This window comes from Rhinopithecus bieti, unplaced genomic scaffold (assembly GCF_001698545.2).
Source record: "Rhinopithecus bieti isolate Rb0 unplaced genomic scaffold, ASM169854v2 scaffold_4916, whole genome shotgun sequence".
Taxonomy (NCBI): Eukaryota; Metazoa; Chordata; class Mammalia; order Primates; family Cercopithecidae; genus Rhinopithecus; species Rhinopithecus bieti.
Window position 1 is genome coordinate 58,955 of NW_016804605.1, and position 21,880 is coordinate 80,834.

The 21,880-nt window shown below is 49.9% G+C and overlaps 1 protein-coding gene across 15 annotated transcripts in view; it reads left to right on the forward strand.

The window, feature by feature from the left end:
- The window catches only part of MROH7 (maestro heat like repeat family member 7), a 69,514-nt gene that overhangs the window by 47,104 nt on the left and 530 nt on the right, over nt 1-21,880 (forward strand). For 13 of the 15 annotated variants that reach the window (XM_017869374.1, XM_017869376.1, XM_017869379.1 and 10 more), the window contains 8 exons: nt 4,854-4,991; nt 7,399-7,513; nt 12,188-12,328; nt 13,010-13,189; nt 13,952-14,107; nt 14,482-14,604; nt 18,592-18,694; nt 21,152-21,214. In XM_017869374.1, coding sequence (XP_017724863.1) covers nt 4,854-4,991; nt 7,399-7,513; nt 12,188-12,328; nt 13,010-13,189; nt 13,952-14,107; nt 14,482-14,604; nt 18,592-18,694; nt 21,152-21,214 — 1,019 coding nt within the window. The remainder of the gene's footprint in view (nt 1-4,853; nt 4,992-7,398; nt 7,514-12,187; nt 12,329-13,009; nt 13,190-13,951; nt 14,108-14,481; nt 14,605-18,591; nt 18,695-21,151; nt 21,215-21,880) is intronic. The other 2 variants (XM_017869381.1, XM_017869382.1) reach the window with 2 other exon arrangements.

Here is a 21,880-nt window from a genome sequence, read left to right on the forward strand (position 1 = left end):
GATTACCAGTGTCTGCCACCATGCCCAGCTAATTGTTTTCATTTTTAGTAGAGACAGTGTTTCACCACGTTGGCCAGACTGGTCTTGAACTCCTGACCTCAGGCGATCCACCTGCCTTGGCCTCCCAAAGTGTTGGGATTATAGGCGTTAGCCACTGCACCCGGCCAAGCTGTCTCCTTTTTTTTTTTTTTTTTTTTTTTTGAGGCGGAGTCTCGCTCTGTCGCCCGGACTGGAGTGCAGTGGCCGGATCTCAGCTCACTGCAAGCTCCGCCTCCCGGGTTTACGCCTTTCTCCTGCCTCAGCCTCCCGAGTAGCTGGGACTACAGGCGTCCGCCACCTCGCCCGGCTAGTTTTGTATTTTAGTAGAGACGGGGTTTCACCGTGTTAGCCAGGATGGTCTCGATCTCCTGACCTCGTGATCCGCCCGTCTCGGCCTCCCAAAGTGCTGGGATTACAGGCTTGAGCCACCGCGCCCGGCCCTGTCTCCTTATTTTAAACAGCTGCATAGTATCTCTACATATAGGATCCCAGTGCACCATAATTTATTTAACCAGGCTTCTCTGGATTTCAGTGATTTCCAGCCTTTGGCAATTACAAGGCTGCAGTGAATTTGCTTGTTTATATGTCTTTATGTGTACATGCGATTGTATATGTAGGACAATTCCTGAAAGTAGAATGGGCACATCAAAGGGCTTCTGCATTACATATTAAGGTGATAGAAAAAGCTCCTGACCATTGCATGATAAAGGATAAAATGGAGTGACTCCTAAAACATCCAGTTTGCCAAATTGCCTCCCAAAGAGGACACTGCCACCAGCAGTGCAGGAGTATCTATTTCCCCACACCCTTGCCAACACAATGTGTTATAAAACATTTTTATCTTTGCCAATATTAGAGTTAAAAAATGGAATTTTGCTGTAGTTTTAGTATGTGTTTCTCTTATCATGAATGACATTGAGTTTGCTTTTTTTCTTTTTCTTTTTTCTTTTTTTTTTTTTTGCCAGGCTGTTGCCCAGGCTGGAGTGCAGTGGCGCAAACATGGCTCACTGCAGCCTTGACCTCCCAGGCTCAAGCAGTCCTCCCACTTGAGCCTGACTTCACTGCTTGAAGTCAGGAGTTCAAGACCAGCCTGGCCAATATGGTGAAACCCCGTCTCTACTAAAAATACAAAAATTAGCCTGGTGTGGTCGTGGGCGCCTATAGTCTCAGGTGCTCAGGAGGCTGAGGCAGGAGAATCACTTGAACCTGAGAGGTAGAGGTTACAGTGAGCCAAGATCGCACCAGTGCACTCCAGCCTGGGCATCACAGCGAGATTCCGTCACATCGTTTGTAGAGATGGGGGTCTTGCCATATTGCCCAGGCTGGTCTCAAATTCCTAGGCTCAAGTGATCCTCCAACCTTGGCCTCCCGAAGTGCTAGGATTATAGGTGTAAGCCACCATGTCCAGGCCAGAAATGTTTAATTTTCATATAGCCAAGTTTATCAGTTTTTACTTCTGTGACTCCTATTGTGTGTTATGCACAGAAAGGTGCATTTAGAGAGGCAGAGGGCAAGTAGTTGTGTAGTGGGCTTGTGTCTGAAAGTCTTGGATTCAAATCCTGGCTTCATCACCTAGAACGTTGTATTTTGGGTAAATGAATTTTATCTCTTGACAGTTGGTTTCCTTGCCTATGAAATGGATAAATGATTCCTGCCCCACTGGTGTGCTGTGAGGACCAGATAGGGTTGCATCCCAGCAAGACACCATTTGTCAGCAGTGCGGCCAGTTCCCATTCCCCTCCTGCTCATGCTTTTAGGTGCCGCCCTGAGAGCATCACCCAGAAAGCTGACGGGCTCTAGGGAAAAAAGGAGGCTCTGGAGGGGGAGGAGGAACACATATGGGAAAAAGTTCTTGACCTTGGAGTGATGAAAGGTGTGAACTGCCAATGCAGAGGCTGTGGCTCAACTGAGGACATCAAGGAGAAGCTGGAGGAGTGCCTGAGTATCCACCTTACCTCAGCGTCTCAGAAGCAGCCTGAGAGGCAGAAAAAGAAGAGGCAGGCATGTGCCAGGCTGAAGGGGGGCCAGAAAAGCCATGAGATGTAGTGGTCTAAATGGTGGCCCCCAAAAGACATGTCTGTGCAGAACCTATGAAGGTGACCTTATTTGGAAAAAGGGTATTTGCAGATATAATTAAGGATCTCAAGATGAGGTCCTCCTGGATTAACCATGTGGGCACTGAATCCAATGCCAAGTGGCCTTATAAGGAGAAGAGAGGCCCAGACACAGGGGAGAAGGCTGATGAAGACAGAGAGTGAGTGATGTGGTCACAAGCCAAGGAGTGCTGGGAGCCACCAGAAGCCAGAAGAGGCAAGGAAGGATTCTCCCCTGGGCTCTTCAGAGGACTGTGGCCCTGCTGACACCTTGATTTCAGATATCTGGTCTCTAGAACTGCGAAAGAATTTGTTTCTGTTGTTTTGAGCCACCCAGGTTGTGGTGATTTGTATAGGAAATGAATCCTCAGGGGTATGGCACCGGAGCAAATTGTCGGTGCTCCAGACTGCAGTGATGAGGTGGAATAGCTCCACAGAGCGTTAGCACACAAAGCGGTCACATCCTCCCTAGAGGAGAGGCAGGCTCTGGTAATAAGTGCAACAATTACCCCTGCAAACAGCTTGGGTTTGAAGGAGGAGGAGGGAGTGGCCTGAGAGCTTGTCCTGTGAAGCCCGGTTCCTGTGCCTTCCAGGAAGGTGAAACTTTCAGCAGCCCTGGGCTTTAAAGCAGCTCCAGCTGGGTGCAGTGGCCCACACCTGTAACCCTAGCACTCTGGGAGGCTAAGGCAGGAGAATTGCTTGAGGCCAGGACTTTGAGACCAGCCTAGGCAACATGGCGAAAACCCATCACTCCAAAAAAATAAAAAATTAGCCAGGTGTGTGGTCCCAGCTACTCAGGAGAATAAAGCAGGAGGTTCGCATGAGTCCAAGAGGTCAAGGCTGCAGTAAACCATGTTTGTGCCACTACACTCCAGCCTGTGGGACAGAGCTAGACCCTATCTTAAAAAAAGAAAGCAACTTCATGTCATATCAATCATTGGCTCTGGTGTCCCCGTGCAGGTACAGAGAATGAATATTTGAAGGTGTCCCTTGCTCCACTTTGCTGAGAATGCCTTTTAGAAGGGTGAAACTTGCAGAGTGAGTGTTTGGGGACACAAGAGCCACCCCATCACCCATAGCACAGCCCTCCTCCCAAGAGTTTCCACTCTATTTTTCCACCAAGCAGCATGGGTGCCATCTGGGCTGTCACAGGTATAACTTTGGGAATGGGGTGAGAAGGGAGGGAAGTCAGGCCCAGGATCACCTTGGGGTCAGGTTGGGAGGGAGGGGGAGGGGAAACCCAGGATCATTTTTGTGAAAATATGAAGCCTGATTGAGGGAGTGAGGTGAAGTGACAGAGAGGATCAACTACGAATGATGCAGTTCTGAATTCAGAAGTTTTGGCCCAAATACATATTCATCACGCAACAAATGAGGACTGGGAGGGCTGGCCAAGCCGTGGCTACCTAGAACCTCTAAGTCAGGTCATTCCCTTCCGAGCTCCGGAGCTCAATCTGTGCCCAAGCCAGTTTGTAAAAAGGTGTCCAAAATGATGACCCTGGAGATAGGGACACACAGGGAGGGGAGGGTGGTCCAGTCACCGGAGGAACATATGCAGGAGGCTCATTCTGTTTTAGGTGAAGGTGCTAGTGCCCGAACTTGAAGAGAACAACCTTTCTTCAAACAAAAACCTGTACATCTCAGCTTAGCCATTCAGCCAGTACCTGCAGAGGGAAGAGATTGGTGATGGGGGAATTGGACAACGCTCTGAGCCTGCCTGTCTTTCTCCCTCCCTTTTGTTTGTAACTCTGAGTGCTGAAGGCATTGCCAGTGGGGGACTATCATTGATAGCACACATTTCAAACAATAAGCACAGAGGTTGAATGATTCCAAAATTCTGGCCTCAGGAGAAGCTTTTATTTTCACACTGGATCAATATTCATTACAAAAGCAAAAACATGAAAATGAAGGGCAAGTTTCTGAGGATTACCTGATTACCTAAGTCCTTTCTTTGGAATCATGAGAGCCATCAGCTCTCAGTATCATCTGAGGTATGTCCACAAAGTGCACCATAAACTCTTTCAGCAAATGTTTAGGTTTCTGGAAAACTTTGTTTAAATGTAAGCTGTGTTCTATACAGTGTCAGTTTTTATTTTAATAAAAGTCTATGTAGGCTGGGCGCGGTGGCTCACGCCTCTAATCCCAGCACTTTGGGAGGCCAAGGCGGGCAGATCACTTGAGATCAGGAGTTCAAGACCAGCCTGGCCAACATAGGGAATCCCCATCTCTACTAAAAATACAAAAATTAGCTGGGTGTGGTGGCGCGGGCCTGTAATCCCAGCTACTCAGGAGCCCCAGTCTGGTCAGTTGGCGGGTCATAAAAGCTCCCCAAGGGCTGCTGCTGGGCATCCAGTTTGAGAATCACTCCTTAAGTGTCCTGAGTTGGAGAGGGACTCGGCCCAGTTAGGAGACTGTGAGTGAGCAGAGAAGCTGCCTGCCCAGCCCATGGCTGATGCGGAGTGGAGGGTAAGAGAGAGGCTGGTCCCTGAGGTAAAAGCACAGCCTTCATAGGGAGGTGGACTTTGCTTCTGTTTCCTCTCTTGTTCTAAAAGCTAATGATTATTTGTAAAAAGTCACCCTTTGTGGATACACTGAATACCCCTACCTAACATGGTGAGGAGAAGTTTGTCAAGCCAGATGGCAGGAACGGTCTGGGTGGAGGGAGGCTTGGCCTGCTAGAGCCCGGATAGGCATGAGGTCTCAATTGCCTTGTCTTGGCAGCTGGGTGGTGAAAGTGGTGAAAACCCTGCTGCTGAGGATGGGCTGCTCTTATGAGACCACCTTTCTGGAGGACCAGGGTGGCTGGGAGCTCATGGAGCAGGCGGAGAGCCACCACCGCGGAGTGGCCCTGCTGGCAAGGTGAGTCCCAGGACCACCTTGGGGTTGGGGTGGGAGGGAGAAACAGAGAGACCTCAGGATCTTCAGATGGACTTGGGTTTGCATCTCTCTCTGGGCAAGACCCTTTCCTGTCTGTCACCTCTTCGCTATAGCGGAGAGGGTGCTGTCTTCCTCAGCAGGTAGACAATACAAATGTTAAAGATGGCACTCACTCTTCAGCCATTCCTGGCCATTGTGGAGCACTTAGACTATCCACAAAGCACCTTTCCTTAGTGCATTATGAATTTAGTTCCCATGCCAATACAGAAACGGTAGTATAACTGAGTTGTTGAGGTATGGCCTTGGAGATGGCCTGACTGCATCTGAACCCCAGCTTGCCACTTGCCACCTGTGTGACCCGGGACAAGTTCCTTCCCTCTGAGTCTCCACTCTCCCTCGATAGCATGGAAATAATAGTCAGACCTACCTCTGAGGGTTGGGGAGAGGATTAATTAAAGTACTTTGAACAGCCCCTGGCATATGGTAAGAGCTCCACACAGGCTAATTTTTACTATAGTTATAGTCACTGGTGAGGCAGGGGTGATTAATATATATTTTGCACAGGAACATGCCAAGTCGGGAGAGGAATTGTCATGTGTCCAAAGTCACACAGACAGGAAGTGGCAGAGCTGAGAAGTGACCTGCTGACCAAAGCTCTTCCCTAGGCCACGCACAACTTCCCATGGGGTCAAGAGGGAACACCTTGATTACAACGCTGTGGCTCCTGCAGGAGAGTCTGCATCTTAGCCCTGCACCCTGAGTGCTCCTGGTGGTGCTTTCCCCAGGATCTCAGGACACAATCACATTTGTTGAGCACTTACTATGCTCTAGGCACCATGCAGAGAGCTGTCACATGGATGATCCCATTTAATCCTCACCATGACCAATGAAGTAGCGTATTTATTTATTTATTTTGAGACAGAGTCTTGCACTGCTGCCCAGGCTGGAGTGCAGTGGCGCGATCTCTGCTCATTGCAACCTCTGCCTCCTGTGTTCAAGCGATTCTCCTGCCTCAGCCTCCAGAGTAGCTGGGATTACAGGCATGCGCCACCATGCTGGGCTAATTTTTGTATTTTTAGTAGAGATGGGGTTTCACTATGTTGGCCAGGCTGTTCTCAAACTCCTGAAATCAGGTGGTCTGCCCGCCTTGGCCTCCCAAAATGTTGGGATTACAGGCGTGAGCCACGGCCCTCGGTGAAATAGCACTATTATTATCCCAGCATTATACGTGAGGAAATGGAAGCCCAGAGAAGTTAAGCATCTTTCCCCAAGTGACACAGCTAGTGCTGTGGCCAGGATTTGAACCCAGCTGTCTCATTCCAGACTCCAGGCATGGTTGTCAGACTGCACTACATTCACTGAAAGTGGAGCATAACACGGTGCTCCTCAGACTTGAGTGTGCAATGGAATCACGTGCCGGGCCTGTTAAAACACTGGTTGCTGTGCCCCCGCCTTAAGAGTCCCTGCTTAGTAGATCTGGGATGGTGCACTTCTTTTCTGAGATGGAGTCTCACTCTGTTGCCCAGGTTGGAGTGCAGTGGCAGGATGTCGGCTCACTGCAACCTCTGCCTCTGGGGTTTTAAGTGATTCTCCTGCCTCAACCTCCCAAGTAGCTAGGATTTCAGGCATGTGCCACCACACCCAGCCAATTTGTTTTGTATTTTTAGTAGAGACAGGGTTTTGCCATGTTGACCAGGCTGGTCTTGAACTCCTGACCTCAAATGATCTGCCCGTCTCAGCCTCCCAAAGTGGTCAGGCCTGAGCCACCATGCCTGGCCTGGGACGGTTCACTTCTAACAAGCTTCCAGCTGATGCTGATGCTCTGGTTGGGTGGGGGTGGCACTTAGAGGACCACTGGCTTAGTAGAATGAACCAGGCAGCTGGAACGTGAGCCCTTGGTTGGGGCTCCAGCTCTGCCATTTTCTAGCTCTGTGACTGTGGGCAGTTCACACTTAGAGCCTGTTTCCTCACCTATGAAATGGGGATAATAACAGTAACCTGCTTCGAAGGATCAGATGGAGTAACAATGTGAAAGCGTGTGCCTGCTGCCTGGTGCTTGGTGAGTGGGCCTTCACATCCTCTCCTTCCTCTCTCTGCTGCCTGACGTGGTCCTGTGCAGCTGAGGGTCTTCAGCCTGCCTCTCTTATTGATTTGTGCTGTGCCCTCAGGCAAGTCTCTTTCCCCTTCTGGGCTTCAGTTTCTTCATCTGTTAAATGAAGCAGTGAAACCAGATGACCTCTGAGATCCCACCCAGGTGGAAAATCCTGGGAATGCAGGAATCCAGGTGATCCTGGCTTACCCAGGATTTCCCATGTCACAAGCAAATTCCCCCCACAGGTCCCCCTGGGGCTGGAGACCTGAGGGGACTGCTTCTCCTCCCCACCCCCAGGGCCATGGTGCACTACTCCTGCCAGGAGCTGTGTCGCATCCTCTACCTGCTCATCCCGCTCCTGGAGCGAGGCGACGAGAAGCACAAGATCACGGCCACCGCCTTCTTCGTGGAGGTACCAACAGGGGCAGCGGGTACACAGCAGGAGCTCCTCCTGGGTCTCGGTTCACGTCACTGGTCATTTCTCCTATGTAAACAGTACTTTATAGTTTACAAAGCCTTCCCATGGGCGTGATTTCTCTTGACTATGATGACCTTGTTGGTCTCCCTCCCTCTTCTCCCTGTCTCTCCACCCTTTACCCTGTTCCACTCTTAACCAGACTCCCCTAGTGCCCAGGGAACCAACAACCTTTGCTAGGCACCTCTGTGTATCAGGCACCAGGCATATAAAGGTGAATTTGACTCTACCCTGCCCTCAAGGAATTTTTGGTGTGGCAGAGGACACAGAGGACACCCCAGTTATAACATGGGAGTGATGCTAGTGAGTGACTTGGGCTATGATGGGGCCATCCAGGCTGTGGTAGGGAAACAAGGGACTTGAGGGAGGGAGGCATCAGGGAAGGAGGGTTTCCTGGAGGAGGTGACATCTAAGCTGAGTGTGTGTTGGGGAGGTGCTGGGGAGAGGTGAGTCAGGAGAAGTTGGTAGGGACAGACCCGGAAGAGAGGGACTTGCTAACAATAATAGTTAATATTTATTGAGCACTTACTATCTTCCAAGCATGTTCTAAGAGCTTTACACACATTGATTCATTTGTGATTCATTTGGTCTCATACTAATCTTACGACTCAGATACTATTCTATGCCCCATGTTAGAGAAAAAAAAAACCCTGAGGCATCAATTTAAGAAACTTTCCCAAGACCAGACAGCTTGTAAGTGGCAGATCAGGATTCAAATCCAGACATTCGGGCTCTAAAACCCTCCCCTTTCCTTTTAGTTTTTAAAAAAACGTGGTAAAATATACGTAACATAAAATTTGCCATTTTAACCATTTTAGGTGTACAGTTCAATGACATTAATATACTCATTGTTATGCAACCATCACCACCATTCATCTCCAGAACTTTTGTATCTTTCACTACTGAAACTCGACACCCACTAAATGCAAACTCCCCGTTCCACCTCCCCCCAGCCCCTAGTAACCTCTGTTCTACTCTCTATCTCTATGAATTTGCCTCTTCTAGGTATCTTATGTAAGTGGAATCATATAATATTTGTCCTTTTGTGCCTGGCTGTTTCCCTAAACATAATGTCTTCAAGATTTATATATATTGTTGCATGCATCAGAATTTCCTTACCTTTTTTTTTTTTTTTTTGAGATGGAGTCTTGCTCTGTTGTCCAGGCTGGAGTGCAGTGGCGTGATTTTGACTCACTGCAACTTCTGCCTCCCAGATTTAAGCAATTCTTCTGTCTCAGCCTCCTGAGTAGCTGGGATTACAAGCAAGTGCCACGATGTCCGGCTAATTTTTGTATTTTTTGTAGAGATGGGGTTTCCCCACGTTGGCCAGGCTGGTCTTGAACTCCTGACCTCAAATGATCCGCCCGCCTCGGCCTCCCAAAGTGCTGGGATTACAGGCGTGAGCCACCGCCCCGGCCAAAATTTCCTTTCTTCTTAAAGCTGAATAACATTTCATTTCATATGCATACCACATTTTGTTTATCCATTTGTCTGTTAACCACCATGCTTACCTAGCTCTTGTGACCTGATGGTTGTCATGAGGCAGGTCTGGGCTATCACCAGGGTCTGTATAGTGAGAGTCAGAGGCAGGAGGCTCATTGTCTGCTTGGATAGTGTGAAGATTAAGGAGGGCTTCCTGGAGGAGGTGACATTTAAGCTGAACCTTAAAGTTTGCCAAATGAACAAGAGGCAGCATCGACATCCCAGGTGCTTTTGTCGTCTTTTCTGCCACTCCAGGTGGGCTGTGAGTTGGGAGAACGGACCATGTCACATTGGCATTGCACCCCCAGGTGCCCCAAGAAGTGGGGATGGGATGGATGAATAAACACTGCCTGGCTCTGCAGGTACCAGCAGAATGTGTCACCTCCAGGGAGAACAACCCTGGCCTTGGGGTTGGGAGTCCTGGGTTCCAGCCCCAGCTCCACCCAGTTCTAACTCTAATTTCCCTGACCATGGTGAGGGAAAGAGAAAGGGAAACTACCATTTCTTACAGGCCTACAATGTGCCAAACACTTGTGTTGACCTCTTTCAAATGTTATCTCACTAATCTGCACAGCAACCCTGCCGAGAAGGATTTGTGACACCCATGCTTAGGGGAGTTAAGGGGAATTTTTCAAGGTCACAGAGCTCAGAGAGTCCAGAGAGATTCAGAGCAGGCCTGCCGGACACAGTCCTCCATTTTGGTCAGCCTCTTGGGAGAGGCACTTCTAAGTCTGTCAGTGGCTACCACATGGGTTCTTGTATGAGAGGAGGGAGGTTGGATCTTGCCAGACCTTATGGGGCATTCCTGTGTCCACCACAAGGTCAGGGACTCTAGGTTTAACTTGTCCCCAGCATTCCCTGGACTCCTGAGCAGCGGCCCTTCCTCCCTGCAGCAAGGGTCTTCGCCCAGGTTCAGTCTTCTCCACCTCCCCAGAAGAGGTGCCTGCTCCTGGCCAGAGTCAGCCTCCATTAAAGCCGTGGTGCTTTGATGCAGCTCAGACGCTGCCCCCCACCCCCAGCTCGTCCCCTCTGCCCTGGCTTCCTGTCACCCTCTCTGCTGTGATGGTGTGTGTGCTCCCTTCTCCCAGTGGCAGTGAACTCCTTAAGGGAGCTGTGCCACCTTGGGCAAGTCACTTAACCTGCCTGTGCCTCAGTTTCCTCACCTGTACTATGGAGATGATGACTTGACCATCTCCTAGAGTTTTGATGAGGATAGTGAGTTCACATAAAACACTTAGAACACATAGGAAGTGCTATCTGTGAGTCAGTTAAATTGCTGTTAGGGTTCTCGTGACTCTTTTCCGTGTCTCCAGTGCCCAGCCCAGAAGCTGTGCACAGCAGGCCTGAATATTGGTGGTGTAAATTGGTGGAGGGTGGGGGATAGGTGGAGCCCCTCCTTTTCTGCCTCCTCCCCCTGGTGACCTGTCCTGCCCCCTCCTCCAGCTCTGCCTCTCCCCAGCTCTTTCCTCCCACAATGCAGACCCATGGGCTCCACAGTCACAGCAGATGTCAGGCAAGAGCATGGAGGGGAGAAGCGTTTATGAGAGTGATGCAGTGGGCATCGAAGACCTGTTGGCTGCCGTGGGTGTGGAGGCCAGTGGGGGAGAGGAGGGAGATGAGGGTGAGGCTGGTGTGCAGCTTGGACGATGAGGGGCTGGTAGTGCTAACCCTGCCACAGGGAGTGCAAGAGGAGGGCATGCCTAAGGAGGAAAGGAGTCAAGTTTCTTTTTTTTTTTAGATGGAATTTCGCTCTTGCCACTCAGGCTGGAGTGTAGTGGGGCCATCTCCGCTCACTGCAACCTCCACCTCCCAGGTTCAAGTGATTCTCATGCCTCAGCCTCCTGAGTGGCTGGGATTACAGGCACCCGCCACCATGCCCAGCTAATTTTTGTGTTTTTAGTAGAGGCGGGGTTTCCCCAAGTTGGCCAGGCTGGTCTCAAACTCCTGACCTCCGGTGATTTACCTGCCTCAGCCTCTCAAAGTGCTGGGATTACAGGTGTCAGCTACCTCGCCTGGCCTGCCTTCCTTCCTTCCTTCCTTCCTTCCTTCCTTCCTTCCTTCCTTCCTTCCTTCCTTCCTTCCTTCCTTCCTGTTCCTTCCTTCCTTTCTTTTTTTTTTCTTGAGGTGGAGTCTTGCTCTTGTTGCCCAGGCTGGAGTGCAATGGTGCAATCTTGGCTCACTGCAACCTCTGCCTCCTAGGTTCAAGTGATTCTCCTGCCTCAGCCTCCCGAGTAGCTGGGGCACATGCCACCACGTTGGCTAATTTTTTGTATTTTTAGTAGAGACGGGGGTTTCACCATGTTGCCCAGGCTGGTCTCGAACTCCATACCTCAGGTGACTCACCCACCTTGACCTCCTGAGTTGCTGGGATTACAGGCATGAGCCACCGTGCCCAGCCCAAGCCAAGATTCATGTTGGACCTGAACTCATGCAGCAAGCAGTCCCTGAGCACATATTCCGCACCAGAGTTGATGTCAGCTAACAGGGGCCCATGGAGGAACAGCTCAGGTTTTGTCCTCAGGGAAGCACCCCGTTGGATAGGGGAGGCAGATGGAGGCACTGAAGGTTTCCAGGTGTTGCTTCGGGAGGAAGCCCAGGGCACCCAGGGGCCCAGGGAAGGAGGCACTCAGCCTAAATGAGGCCAGGGGCAATGTCAAGCCTAACTTCAAGGCTCTGAGTTTTGGTTGGAGCCCTGTGAGGTGGCAGGGGTCAGAGTGGAGGTGGCATCCCAGCAGAAGGGCATTTTGCTAGCACAGAAGAGGTGGAACAGCCTGGGTAGTTCAGGGAACAGGGGACAGCTTGGTTGGAAGCTGGCTGACTGGTGGTGAGGGTGTGGGCTGGGGGGTGGGCATGCTGCTGTTAATGAGGCCACAGGGCAGGCAGAGGCCTGACGGTAAAGGCAACAACAGGCAGTTATAGGGGCTTGGAGCTGGAGAGTGACCCACTCAGCTTTGCCACACGGTGCTGATGGACATCAGACGGAGACTTCCAGCAATCTGTTGGTTTCGCAAGTCTGAAGCTCTGGGCAGAGCTGAGCCTGGTATCCAATGTGCAATCCCAGTGCATGGGAGGCCAGGGGCCTGCCCTGCCTGCCTCAGCCTGGGAAGTAATGACCCTTTGTTCCCTCAGCTCCTCCAGATGGAGCAGGTGCGCCGGATCCCTGAGGAATACTCTCTGGGGCGGATGGCAGAAGGCCTGAGCCACCATGACCCCATCATGAAGGTGCTGTCCATTCGAGGCCTGGTCATCCTGGCCCGCAGGACTGACAAGGTGAGTGGGAGGCAGAGGAAAGCCTGGCCCACCCAGGCCCCAGGCTGGAGGAAGGACAGAGCTTGGCCATTATAGTCCCTGAGAAGCCCGCAGCTGGAATCAGAGACCATTTCTATCTCAGCCTCAGTTGCTCCATCTGTAAAATAGATATCCTTTAAAAATCTATCTATTTTATTCCTTTTGAATAGTTTCTAATCTAGGTTTTTCACAATGATTCTAAAGACAGTGTGTATAGGAAGGGCAAAGGGTGGCACAAGTATTCCTATTTTACAGATCAGGAATCTGAGGCCAGATTGTTGGTGCATCATTAGCATTTTTAAAAGTGCTTTGTTTTTCTCTACCAGGCATTGTTGCAGTTCATGATGTAGCTGCTATGAAAGGACAGAACATAGACTCAGAAAGCTAACTAATGAAATAATGTGTCATCTACCTAGAACCAAGGAAGGGGGTGGACAGCAAAGGGCCTCAGGGGTCCCAGCCAAGGAGTCAGTGAGGCCAAAGAGGGCTTTGAGGAGCAGCAAGAGGTTGGGTGAGGGTATTCTAGGCAGGTGGGATGGCATAGGCCAAGGCCTGGAAGTGGGGATTGGGTCACCAAGTTCATTTCAGTGAATCAGAGGCTGGGTCTCTTCCTACTTGCTAGCTCAGGTAGGAGCCCTCATCCCAAATGCTCCTGCCCCATAGACCGCCAAAGTGCAGGCCCTCTTGCCCTCCATGGTGAAGGGCCTGAAGAATGTGGATGGGATGCTGGTGGTGGAAGCGGTCCACAACCTCAAGGCCGTCTTCAAGGGGCGGGACCAGAAGCTGATGGACAGTGCGGTCTATGTGGAGATGCTGCAGATCCTGCTACCGCACTTCAGCGACGTGAGGACCCTACAGAGCGAAGGAGCGGGAGGGATCGAGAGGGGATCCTTTACTACTTGGGGGCTGCATTGCCTCCTGTGCCCCCACTGGGACCTGGGCAGGGATGGGTCAGCCTACTGGGAGAGGAACTTTGTCCCAGCTGGTCCACATCTTTTTGTAAAGGTTCCTTATTCTAACTGGTTCTGATGGAGGAAGCCCTTTCACAATCGAGTCTCCCCAGAGAGGATCATCTTATTGTGACTGGTTCATCTAGAGGGGGTACTTTTTGTTTTAAAGACAGGGTCTTGCTCTGGCACCCAGGCTGGAGTGCAGTGGCAAGATCCCAGCTCGACCTCCCTGGCTTAAGCAATTCTCACACCTCAGCCTCCTGATAGCTGGGACTATGGGCATGCACCACCAATGCCCAGCTAATTTTGCATTTTTTGTAGAGATGGGGTCTCCCTATCTTGCCCAGGCTGGTCTTGAACTCCTGGACTCATGTGATCCTCCCGCCTCAGCCTCCCAAAGTGCTGGGATTACAGGCATGAGCCACAGCACCTGGCTAGATTTTTTTTTTTCTTTAAACTGCCCCTAGCAGAGGAGGGGAGGAAGGCATTTTCCTACTTAGCACTCAGGTGCCTTTTAGGTTAGTGGGGGCCTGGCTGGGAAGAGTCGGGAGATCACCAGACCTAGGCTTGAGTGAGGGGAACAATGGCTCTGGATCAGCCGCAGTGAGTGGTGTCCCAGAGGAGGGATCCCCTCTGAGCCTTTGGTCTTCCCCAGTCACGAGAGGACGTGCGCTCTTCCTGCATCAACCTGTATGGGAAGGTGGTCCAGAAGCTTCGGGCACCACGCACCCAGGCCATGGAGGAGCAGCTGGTCAGCACCTTGGTGCCCCTACTGCTGACGATGCAGGAGGGCAACGCCAAGGTGAGCCAGGTGAGTGTGCGTGAGCCCTGCACCCTCTACCCCTCCTTCGGGCCCTGTGGGTGCACCTCTTTTTACCTTAACCAAGCCAGAGTCGCAAACAATCCTGGGGGTGGTTATGTATGTCCAGCCACGTCTGTTTTCTAAAGGCGCCCACATCAGGATTCTTCCTCAACATGGCCAGCTTCTGGTCATAGCTGATGTATAAAAAAAGAAAAAGGTCCTAAATCATGTGCAAAATAAAATAAAATAATAGTAATTTAAAAAATTAAAATGGTCAACTTCACTTGTACAATTTCAAAAGAAACTGAGTTTTCAAAATCCGTTTTTCTGGACCGTAGTCTGGCTGTCCACAGTTCTGATATTTTCTTCCTATTGGTTCTCAGAAATGTGTGAAGACCCTGTTACGCTGTTCTTATTTCATGGCTTGGGAGTTGCCAAAAAGAGCTTATAGCCGGAAGCCCTGGGACAACCAGCAGCAGACAGTGGCCAAAATTTGCAAGTGCCTTGTGAGTGCTCCCAGAGAGTAGAGTGGTTCCTTACAAGTGTGTTGGAGGTGGCTAATTCTGTGTCTCTCTCTTCCTTCTTTTCCCACCAGCATCCTATTTCCATGACCAACTACAAGTTGTTGGCTCTGGAACGTTCATCTCCACCTCTGGCTTCTCTCTCGACTTCTAGTGTTCTCTGTTCAGTGGCTTCCTGCATACCTCACAGGCACTTCAAGCTCAGTTTGTCTCTTTTGAGCCTGTGCCTTTTCCTTTCAATTCCTCCTTTTCCCTCTATATCCCCTAAGCAGAAGCCTAGAATCATCTCCCTCACCCTCCACACTTGATCAATCTTGAATATCCCGAGTATCTTGGAATCTGCTTTTCCCTCCCCACCCTGCCACCTTCATTGCCCTTAATTCAGGGTACCGACATCCCTTGGTTAGGCTATTGGCCCAGCCACCCAAGGGATCTCCCAGCCTTTAACTTTATCTGCTCCAATCCATTTCCTACCCAGGCCATCAGAATGGTCTTGTTAAAACACAGTCTGCTTGTATGAGATCTCTGCCTCAAGGGCCGCAGTGGCTCCTTTCCTACAACATCAATTCCCAGAGTGTATTACCTGCAACAGCAGTCTCATAAAATATGCCCCAGAGGGAGGAAAAGAAGTTTGAAGACAAGTAAGTTTAGGAAATACTACACTGACATTCTGCTCTTGGAGATTTGCAATGACATCAGGAGACTAAAGGCTCTGAGACGTTTTGTGCTGAGGAAATGTGTTCATGGTTGTCTATATAGTTTCCCAAGCTTATTTAACCATGGAGCTTCCTTTCTCGGTGATACCTGTGAAAATCATGAGGTAGGAGCAAGCCATGCTCATGCACACACACACACACACACACACACACACACACACACATACACACACACACATAGAAGCACAACTCTGCAGGATACAGCCTAGTCCTCCACATGGCATTTGGGAAGCTTTGCCTGTGGTCTCAATCTACCTTCCCTGTTGTTGTGGGCAGCAGTGAGCATATGAGGGAGTGCCCCTGGGACCAATACCCGTGGAAGGGAGCGGAAGAAACAGGAATAACAAAGGGAGAAGTCAAGTTGCAATGTAGCTTCAGCAGAGGTCTCAGCCAACACTGCCATGAGATTCCCAAATTTGGTCCGGGGTCAGGTCTGTACACTCCTGTGTTCATCTGTCACTGGATGCCAGTCACCCTGTGAAGGACTTGACCTTGGGCCAGGCAGTTCTCAGTCCACGTGATGCCCAGAGCTGGGGGAATTAATCCCTCCCGTGTGAAGAGACATCTGAGTGGGGAGTCCATGATTCCCCACACCAATCTAACATAAATACACAAAGCCACAAATTGTTATAGGACTGAGAAAAGCTCCTTGGCCACCACTGTTATCAGTAATGCTCAAAGCCTCTGCAATTGAGGGTCTAATGATATTACCATCACATTCCAGTGGGAAATAGAGGTCTGGAGGAAGTACCTGCCAGGGTCAGTAATTCAAATGCTTACGGTGGCCAGTGACCAGGCAGATAATCATGAGTGGTGTGGAAGTGGTGGTCCCTGAGCAACCTAGAGAGCCCTGGCCCCATTGAAGGTAGGGGTGAAGAGCTCAAGCTCACCGTACAGGCCCCTCACTTGCCAGCTCCTCTGGTTTCATGAGAAAAGCTAGAAACCTATTTTTTTTTTTTTGAGACTGAGTCTCACTCTGTCATTCAGGCTGGAGTGCAGTGAGTGGTGCGATCTCTGCTCACTGCAACCTTCACCTTAGGGGACTCAAGAGATTCTCCTGCATTGGCTTCCCAAGTAGCTGGAATTACAGGCGTGCGCCCCCACACCCAGATAATTTTTTTGTGTTTTTAGTAGAGATGGGGTTTCACCATGTTGGCAAGACTGGTGGTCTCGAACTCCTGACCTCAGGTGATCTGCCCACCTCTGCCTCCCAAAGTGCTGGGATTACAGGCGTGAGCCACTGCACCCGCCCTACATTTTTATAGGACATGAATTAGCATTCAATGTAGCTCCTTTTTTTTTTTTTTTTTTTTGAGACAGAGTCTCACTCTGTCCCCCAGGCTGGAGTGCAGTGGCGCTATCTTGGCTCACTGCAAGGTCCGCCTACTGGGTTCACGCCATTCTCCTGCCTCAGCCACCCAAGTAGCTGGGACTACAGGTGCCTGCTGCCACGCCCGACTAATTTTTTGCATTTTTAGTAGAGACGGTGTTTCACCGTGTTAGCCAGGATGGTCTCAATCTCCTGACCTCATGATCCACCCGCCTTGGCCTCCCAAAGTGCTGGGATTACAGGCGTGAGCCAACGCGCCCGGCCTTTTTTTTTTAAATGGAATTTCCCTCTTGTTGCCCAAACTGGAGTGCAATGGCGTGATCTCTGCTCACCGCAACCTCCAACTCCTGGGTTCAAGGGATTCTCCTGCCTCAGCCTCCTGAGTAGCTGGGATTACAGGCATACGCCACCACGCCCTAATTTTGTATTTTTAGATGGGGTTTCTCCATGTTGGTCAGACTGGTCTCGAACTCCTGACCTCAGGTGATCTGCCCTCCTTGGCCTCCCAAAATTCTGGGATTACAGGCATGAGCCACCACACCTGGCCAGATGTAGCACGTTCTAAACACTGTGCTTGTCATTGCTCTGCAGGCTACTGTAGCCCGTGGCTGCCAGCTTGTGACCTCTACAGGTCCTCGGTTTCTTCTTTGAGTCCTCAGTTTCTTCTTTGAGTCCGCAGTTTCTTCTTTGCTCTTCAGGCCATCAAGAGCTTGCTCATTTAAAGGTCAGCCTCCAGGCTTAGCTTTAAGAAGGGGCTGGTAACCAATTCATTCATTTGTTTATTCATTCATCTGATACTTTTTGGGCACCTGATGCAAGCCAGGCCCTGTCCAGGGTGCTGAGACTCTGAGCTGAGTGAAACGACCCTTCTCTTGGGGGAGCTCCAGATACAGTGGGGGGAGATAAGTATAAATAATTACAGCATGGTGTCATAGGTGTCATGAAAAAAGATGAGCAAGATCTGCTAGAAACATCAAGGGTGGTGGGATGGAGCTCTGCCTAAGGGCTGTGGAAGGCTTCAGGGAGGAGGTGGCATCTGAGCTGAGGTTTAAAGGGTGAGAGGGAGTTTATGACGTGAAGAAGAGTGGGAAGGGCATTCCAAATAGGAGCAATTTCTTGTAGAGGGTGCAGATCTGGGGATAGCTGGCCATGTCCTCGGAGTGCAGCATGGTGGGCATGACAGGTGGAGTCAGTGGAAAGAACTGAGACTTGGAAGGAAGGTCAGACCCAGAATATGATCATGAAGCTTTGCATGCCAGGCCTAGGAGCTCAGACCTTGATATACATAGGTCATCAACAGGAGAGTTAATCAGATCAGATTTCTCATCTTCTCCCTCAACAGCTCCTTAGCTGGACAAGCTCCTTAGTTGGACAAGCTTCTTAGCTGGACAACTTTCTCCTACTTTCTACCTGTCAAACCCATCCTGACTATCTCTGTCAGACTATTTTACCCAAAACATGGCTTTCTCACTGTCCTATTACGAATAAATCAATGTTGCCTTCCTATTTCCTAATGTACAAGTAAGCCCTATTTTTGTCTGGCTTTTAAGGGCTTTTAAGACCCCCTAACTCTCCAGTTTATCCCCATTGCTCTATATCTTGAATCCTTCACCCTTGTCAAACTGTCTCCTTACCTATGTCCCTCACATGCCATGTCCATTCCCATCTCTGGCTGGATCTGCATTTTAGAACTTTCACTCTGACTGCAGCAGGGGGATAAATTGGAAGAGGAGACACCCAAGGCAGGAACATCATCGAAGTGATTGTTCAAATCAGCTAAGAGGAGCCTCTGGGGGGCTCATGCAGAGGCAGCAGATGTATTTAGGAGGCAGGGGGCGAGGGTCACCATTCCTAGCTTCAAGAAGAGTGGATGGGCAATTGGTTCCTCTGAGGGGCCAGCACTTTTGGGGTTTCTTTTTGTCCTAGGTCAACACCCACCAAGACAGCGCCTTCATATTCCTCAGCCAGAGCCTGGAATATGCCAAGAACTCACGGGCCTCCCTCCGGAAGTGCTCAGTCATATTCATAGGTAACCTGCCCTGGCATAAGTCATCCTGCTGCCAGGGCTCTGCCTGCTCTCTGATTTGTTTCCTCCCAGGCTGCTAGCCCTTCCAGCACTTGGGTGGATGCCCCTCTTTGGGTGCAAGGCTTGGCCAGCAGACAGCCATGGTGCAAACTAGAATGGTTTTCCCCGCTCTAAGATCATGGCTTAGGAAGTGAGCCACAGGCTGGATTCAGTCTGAAGTCTTTGTGCAGGTCACAGCCTTGACAACTCTACATGGCAGAACTGCTGCTTTTCTCCAGAGTACAGCATGGGTACAAGCCTAGCAGGAGCCTGGGCAAATCCCCCATTGACAACAGCAGGAAGAGCCAAGTACCATGGTGAAAAGAGTCAAGTGGAATCTCAGTTCCATGGTTCCCTTCCTGTATCACCCTAACCGGATCATTTATTCCTACTGAGCCTCAGTTTCCTCATCTGTAAGATAGGAATCACCTCCTGTTTCACAGCCTGAATGAGAATATTTTTTAAAAGGGGGAGAGGGATGGCACATACAGGTGCTCAATGTCAGCAATCTTCCTTCTTCCATTTCCCATATTCCCAAACTCTGCCTTTTTGAAACAAACAAACAAACAAACAAAAGCACATTCCCCTTGACCAGAGCCCCCACAGGACCCTTCTGATGGCAAGTGGGTGTGTCTCCTCCCATTACTCACCCCTCCCTCCAAATGACCACATGCCCTTCACCAAGGGCCAGGAGACCTTGTTGCAAAGAGGCTTGGAAATGATCCCATTTGTGAAGTGATATTTCTTTTAGTACGTTTCCCAAGTTAATTTGCTGTTTTAATCCATCCAGTCATCTATCCACCCATCTGCTGGTTTATTTAGCAAACGTTGATTCCCTACTCTGTGAGAGGTATGATGCTTAGGCTAGAACAACAAAGAGCCCTTCAGGAGGTGATGCTGATGAAGGTGTGTGGTGATAGGGGGTGGCTGTTAACATGATCATGCTGGGGCAGAAGAAAAATGCCCAGGACTGGAGGCATCCCTTAGAATGTGAGGGCTGCACAGAGACATCTACTTCCTATGTGCTGATCTCTTTAAATCTTGCTCCAAATTAATCACTTCTAAAATGGAAGGTCGAACACCCCGGGAATCATCTCTATATCAGGGCCTGTGCTGGGGAAACAGAGTTGAGTAGAGCCTGGATCTGCCCATAGATAACTCCCAGAGCAGTGTAGTGATTAGTAACCTTTTTGGGGTTATGGCTTTTTTTGTGAGACTCTGAAGAAAATTATGAATACTTCCCTGAAAAAAGTGCATGTATGTATACAATTTTGCCTGCAATTTTAGGATGCTAAGATCCTTGCCCTCCCACTGTCACCCCTCAGTGGATCTAAGATTAAGTAACTTCTGGTCTGGTGAGAGATAAAATTAATAAATCACAAGTAAAATACACTATGGTATGAACAGATAGAGAAAAGCTCACAGATACTCAAGAAACCTAGGGAAGCACCTAACTTATCTGGAGCAAGGAAGGACTTCCTGGAAGAACCACTTATTAAATTGAATATTCAAGGACAAATAGGAATTACCAGGAAAAGAAGTGAGGAGCCAGGGAGGGTGGCTCACTCCTGTAATCCCAGTCCTTTGGAGAGTCAAGGTGAGAGGATCATTTAAGGGCAGGAATTTGAGAGTAGCTTAAGCAATATAGCAAGACCCCATCTCTACAAAAAACAAATACTAAAAAAGTTAGCTGGGCATAGTGGCAAATGCTTATAGTCCTAGCTACTCAGGAGACTGAGGCAGGAGGACTGCTTGAGCTCAGGAGTTTGAGGCTGCAGTGTGCTATGATCATGCCACTGCACTCTAGCCTGGGCGACACTGTCTAAAACAAACAAACAAAAAACAATAGTGAGGGAAGGACCTTCTGAGAGGTACAGCCCATTCAAGGACCTGCAAGTACTGCAGGAGCCAGGCTTACAGACTGGGAGCAAGGGAGGGATGAGCAGTGCATCAGAGAAGTCATCAGAAACATATCCTTGACCCAGCATAGCTGAGTCTTAGCCCTCCAGGGCCCTGCTATAGCCATGCCTGACAAGTATGCAAGGTGCTCAGTGTCTTACATGTTATTACTGCTCAAACTCCCCGCAGAGGTGGACAGCAGAGGCAGCACTTCCCTGTGTTACAGATGAGGAAACTGAGACCCAGCCTGGGTACTGGGCTAGCCTGAGGCTGCACTGCCAGAGTCAGCTGCAGCCCAGATACTGCCCCTATCCTGATGCCATCCTGCCCACTGGACCAGCCATCCTTTTCAGGACCCCTCTTGGGGAATCTGTCCCAGGGTTCAAATGAAGCTTTGTGTCCTCATGTGTGGGGTTGGAGGATAATGGGAAGAGCATCTCTGAGGAGCTCTGGTCTAAGAGTGGGTTGGGGTGGGGTCGAAGTCAGAAGACAAATGCCCTCACTTCTTGGATTACACTCAAGGGTCCCTGGTCCCCTGCATGGAGAGCATAATGACGGAAGATCGTCTGAATGAAGTGAAAGCTGGTAAGTCATGCCCCGCGTTGGTGAGATTTCAGGGGATAGTGAGAGAGTGAGTAGAATCACAGTGGGTAATAGGGAAAGGGAAGGGATGTGTCCCAAGACAAGGGTCTTCAACTCAGTTCAGTTATACTAGTTTTTTGTTTGTTTGTTTGTTTGTTTTGAGACAGAGTCTCACTCTATTGGCCAGGCTGGAGAGAAGTGGCACGATCTTGGCTCACTGCAACCTCCCCCTCCTGGTTCAAGCGATTCTCCTGCTTCAGCCTGGCAAGTAGCTGGGACTACGGGCATATGCCACTGCGCCTGGATAATTTTTGTATCTTCAGTAGAGACAGGGTTTCACCATGTTGGCCAGGCTGGTCTCGAACTCCTGACCTCAAGTGATCCACCTGCTTCTGCCTCCCAAAGTACTGGGATTACAGGCATGAGCCACTGTGCCTGGCCAGTTTTACTAGTTTTTAATCCAGGATGAGTAAAGCATTAAGTACCACTGGGTTACCAAGAGACAGAACACAGCCTCACCCTAGGGGAGCTCACAGTCTCATTAAGGAAATGAGGCTCAAAAGCAAGACTGAAAGCCGTTTAGTGCAGGGTGACTCTTAAGTGGGGACTGACTCACTTTGTAACCAAGGAATATGATGACAGTGTTAAGGTAGGCTGGGACAGTCCAAG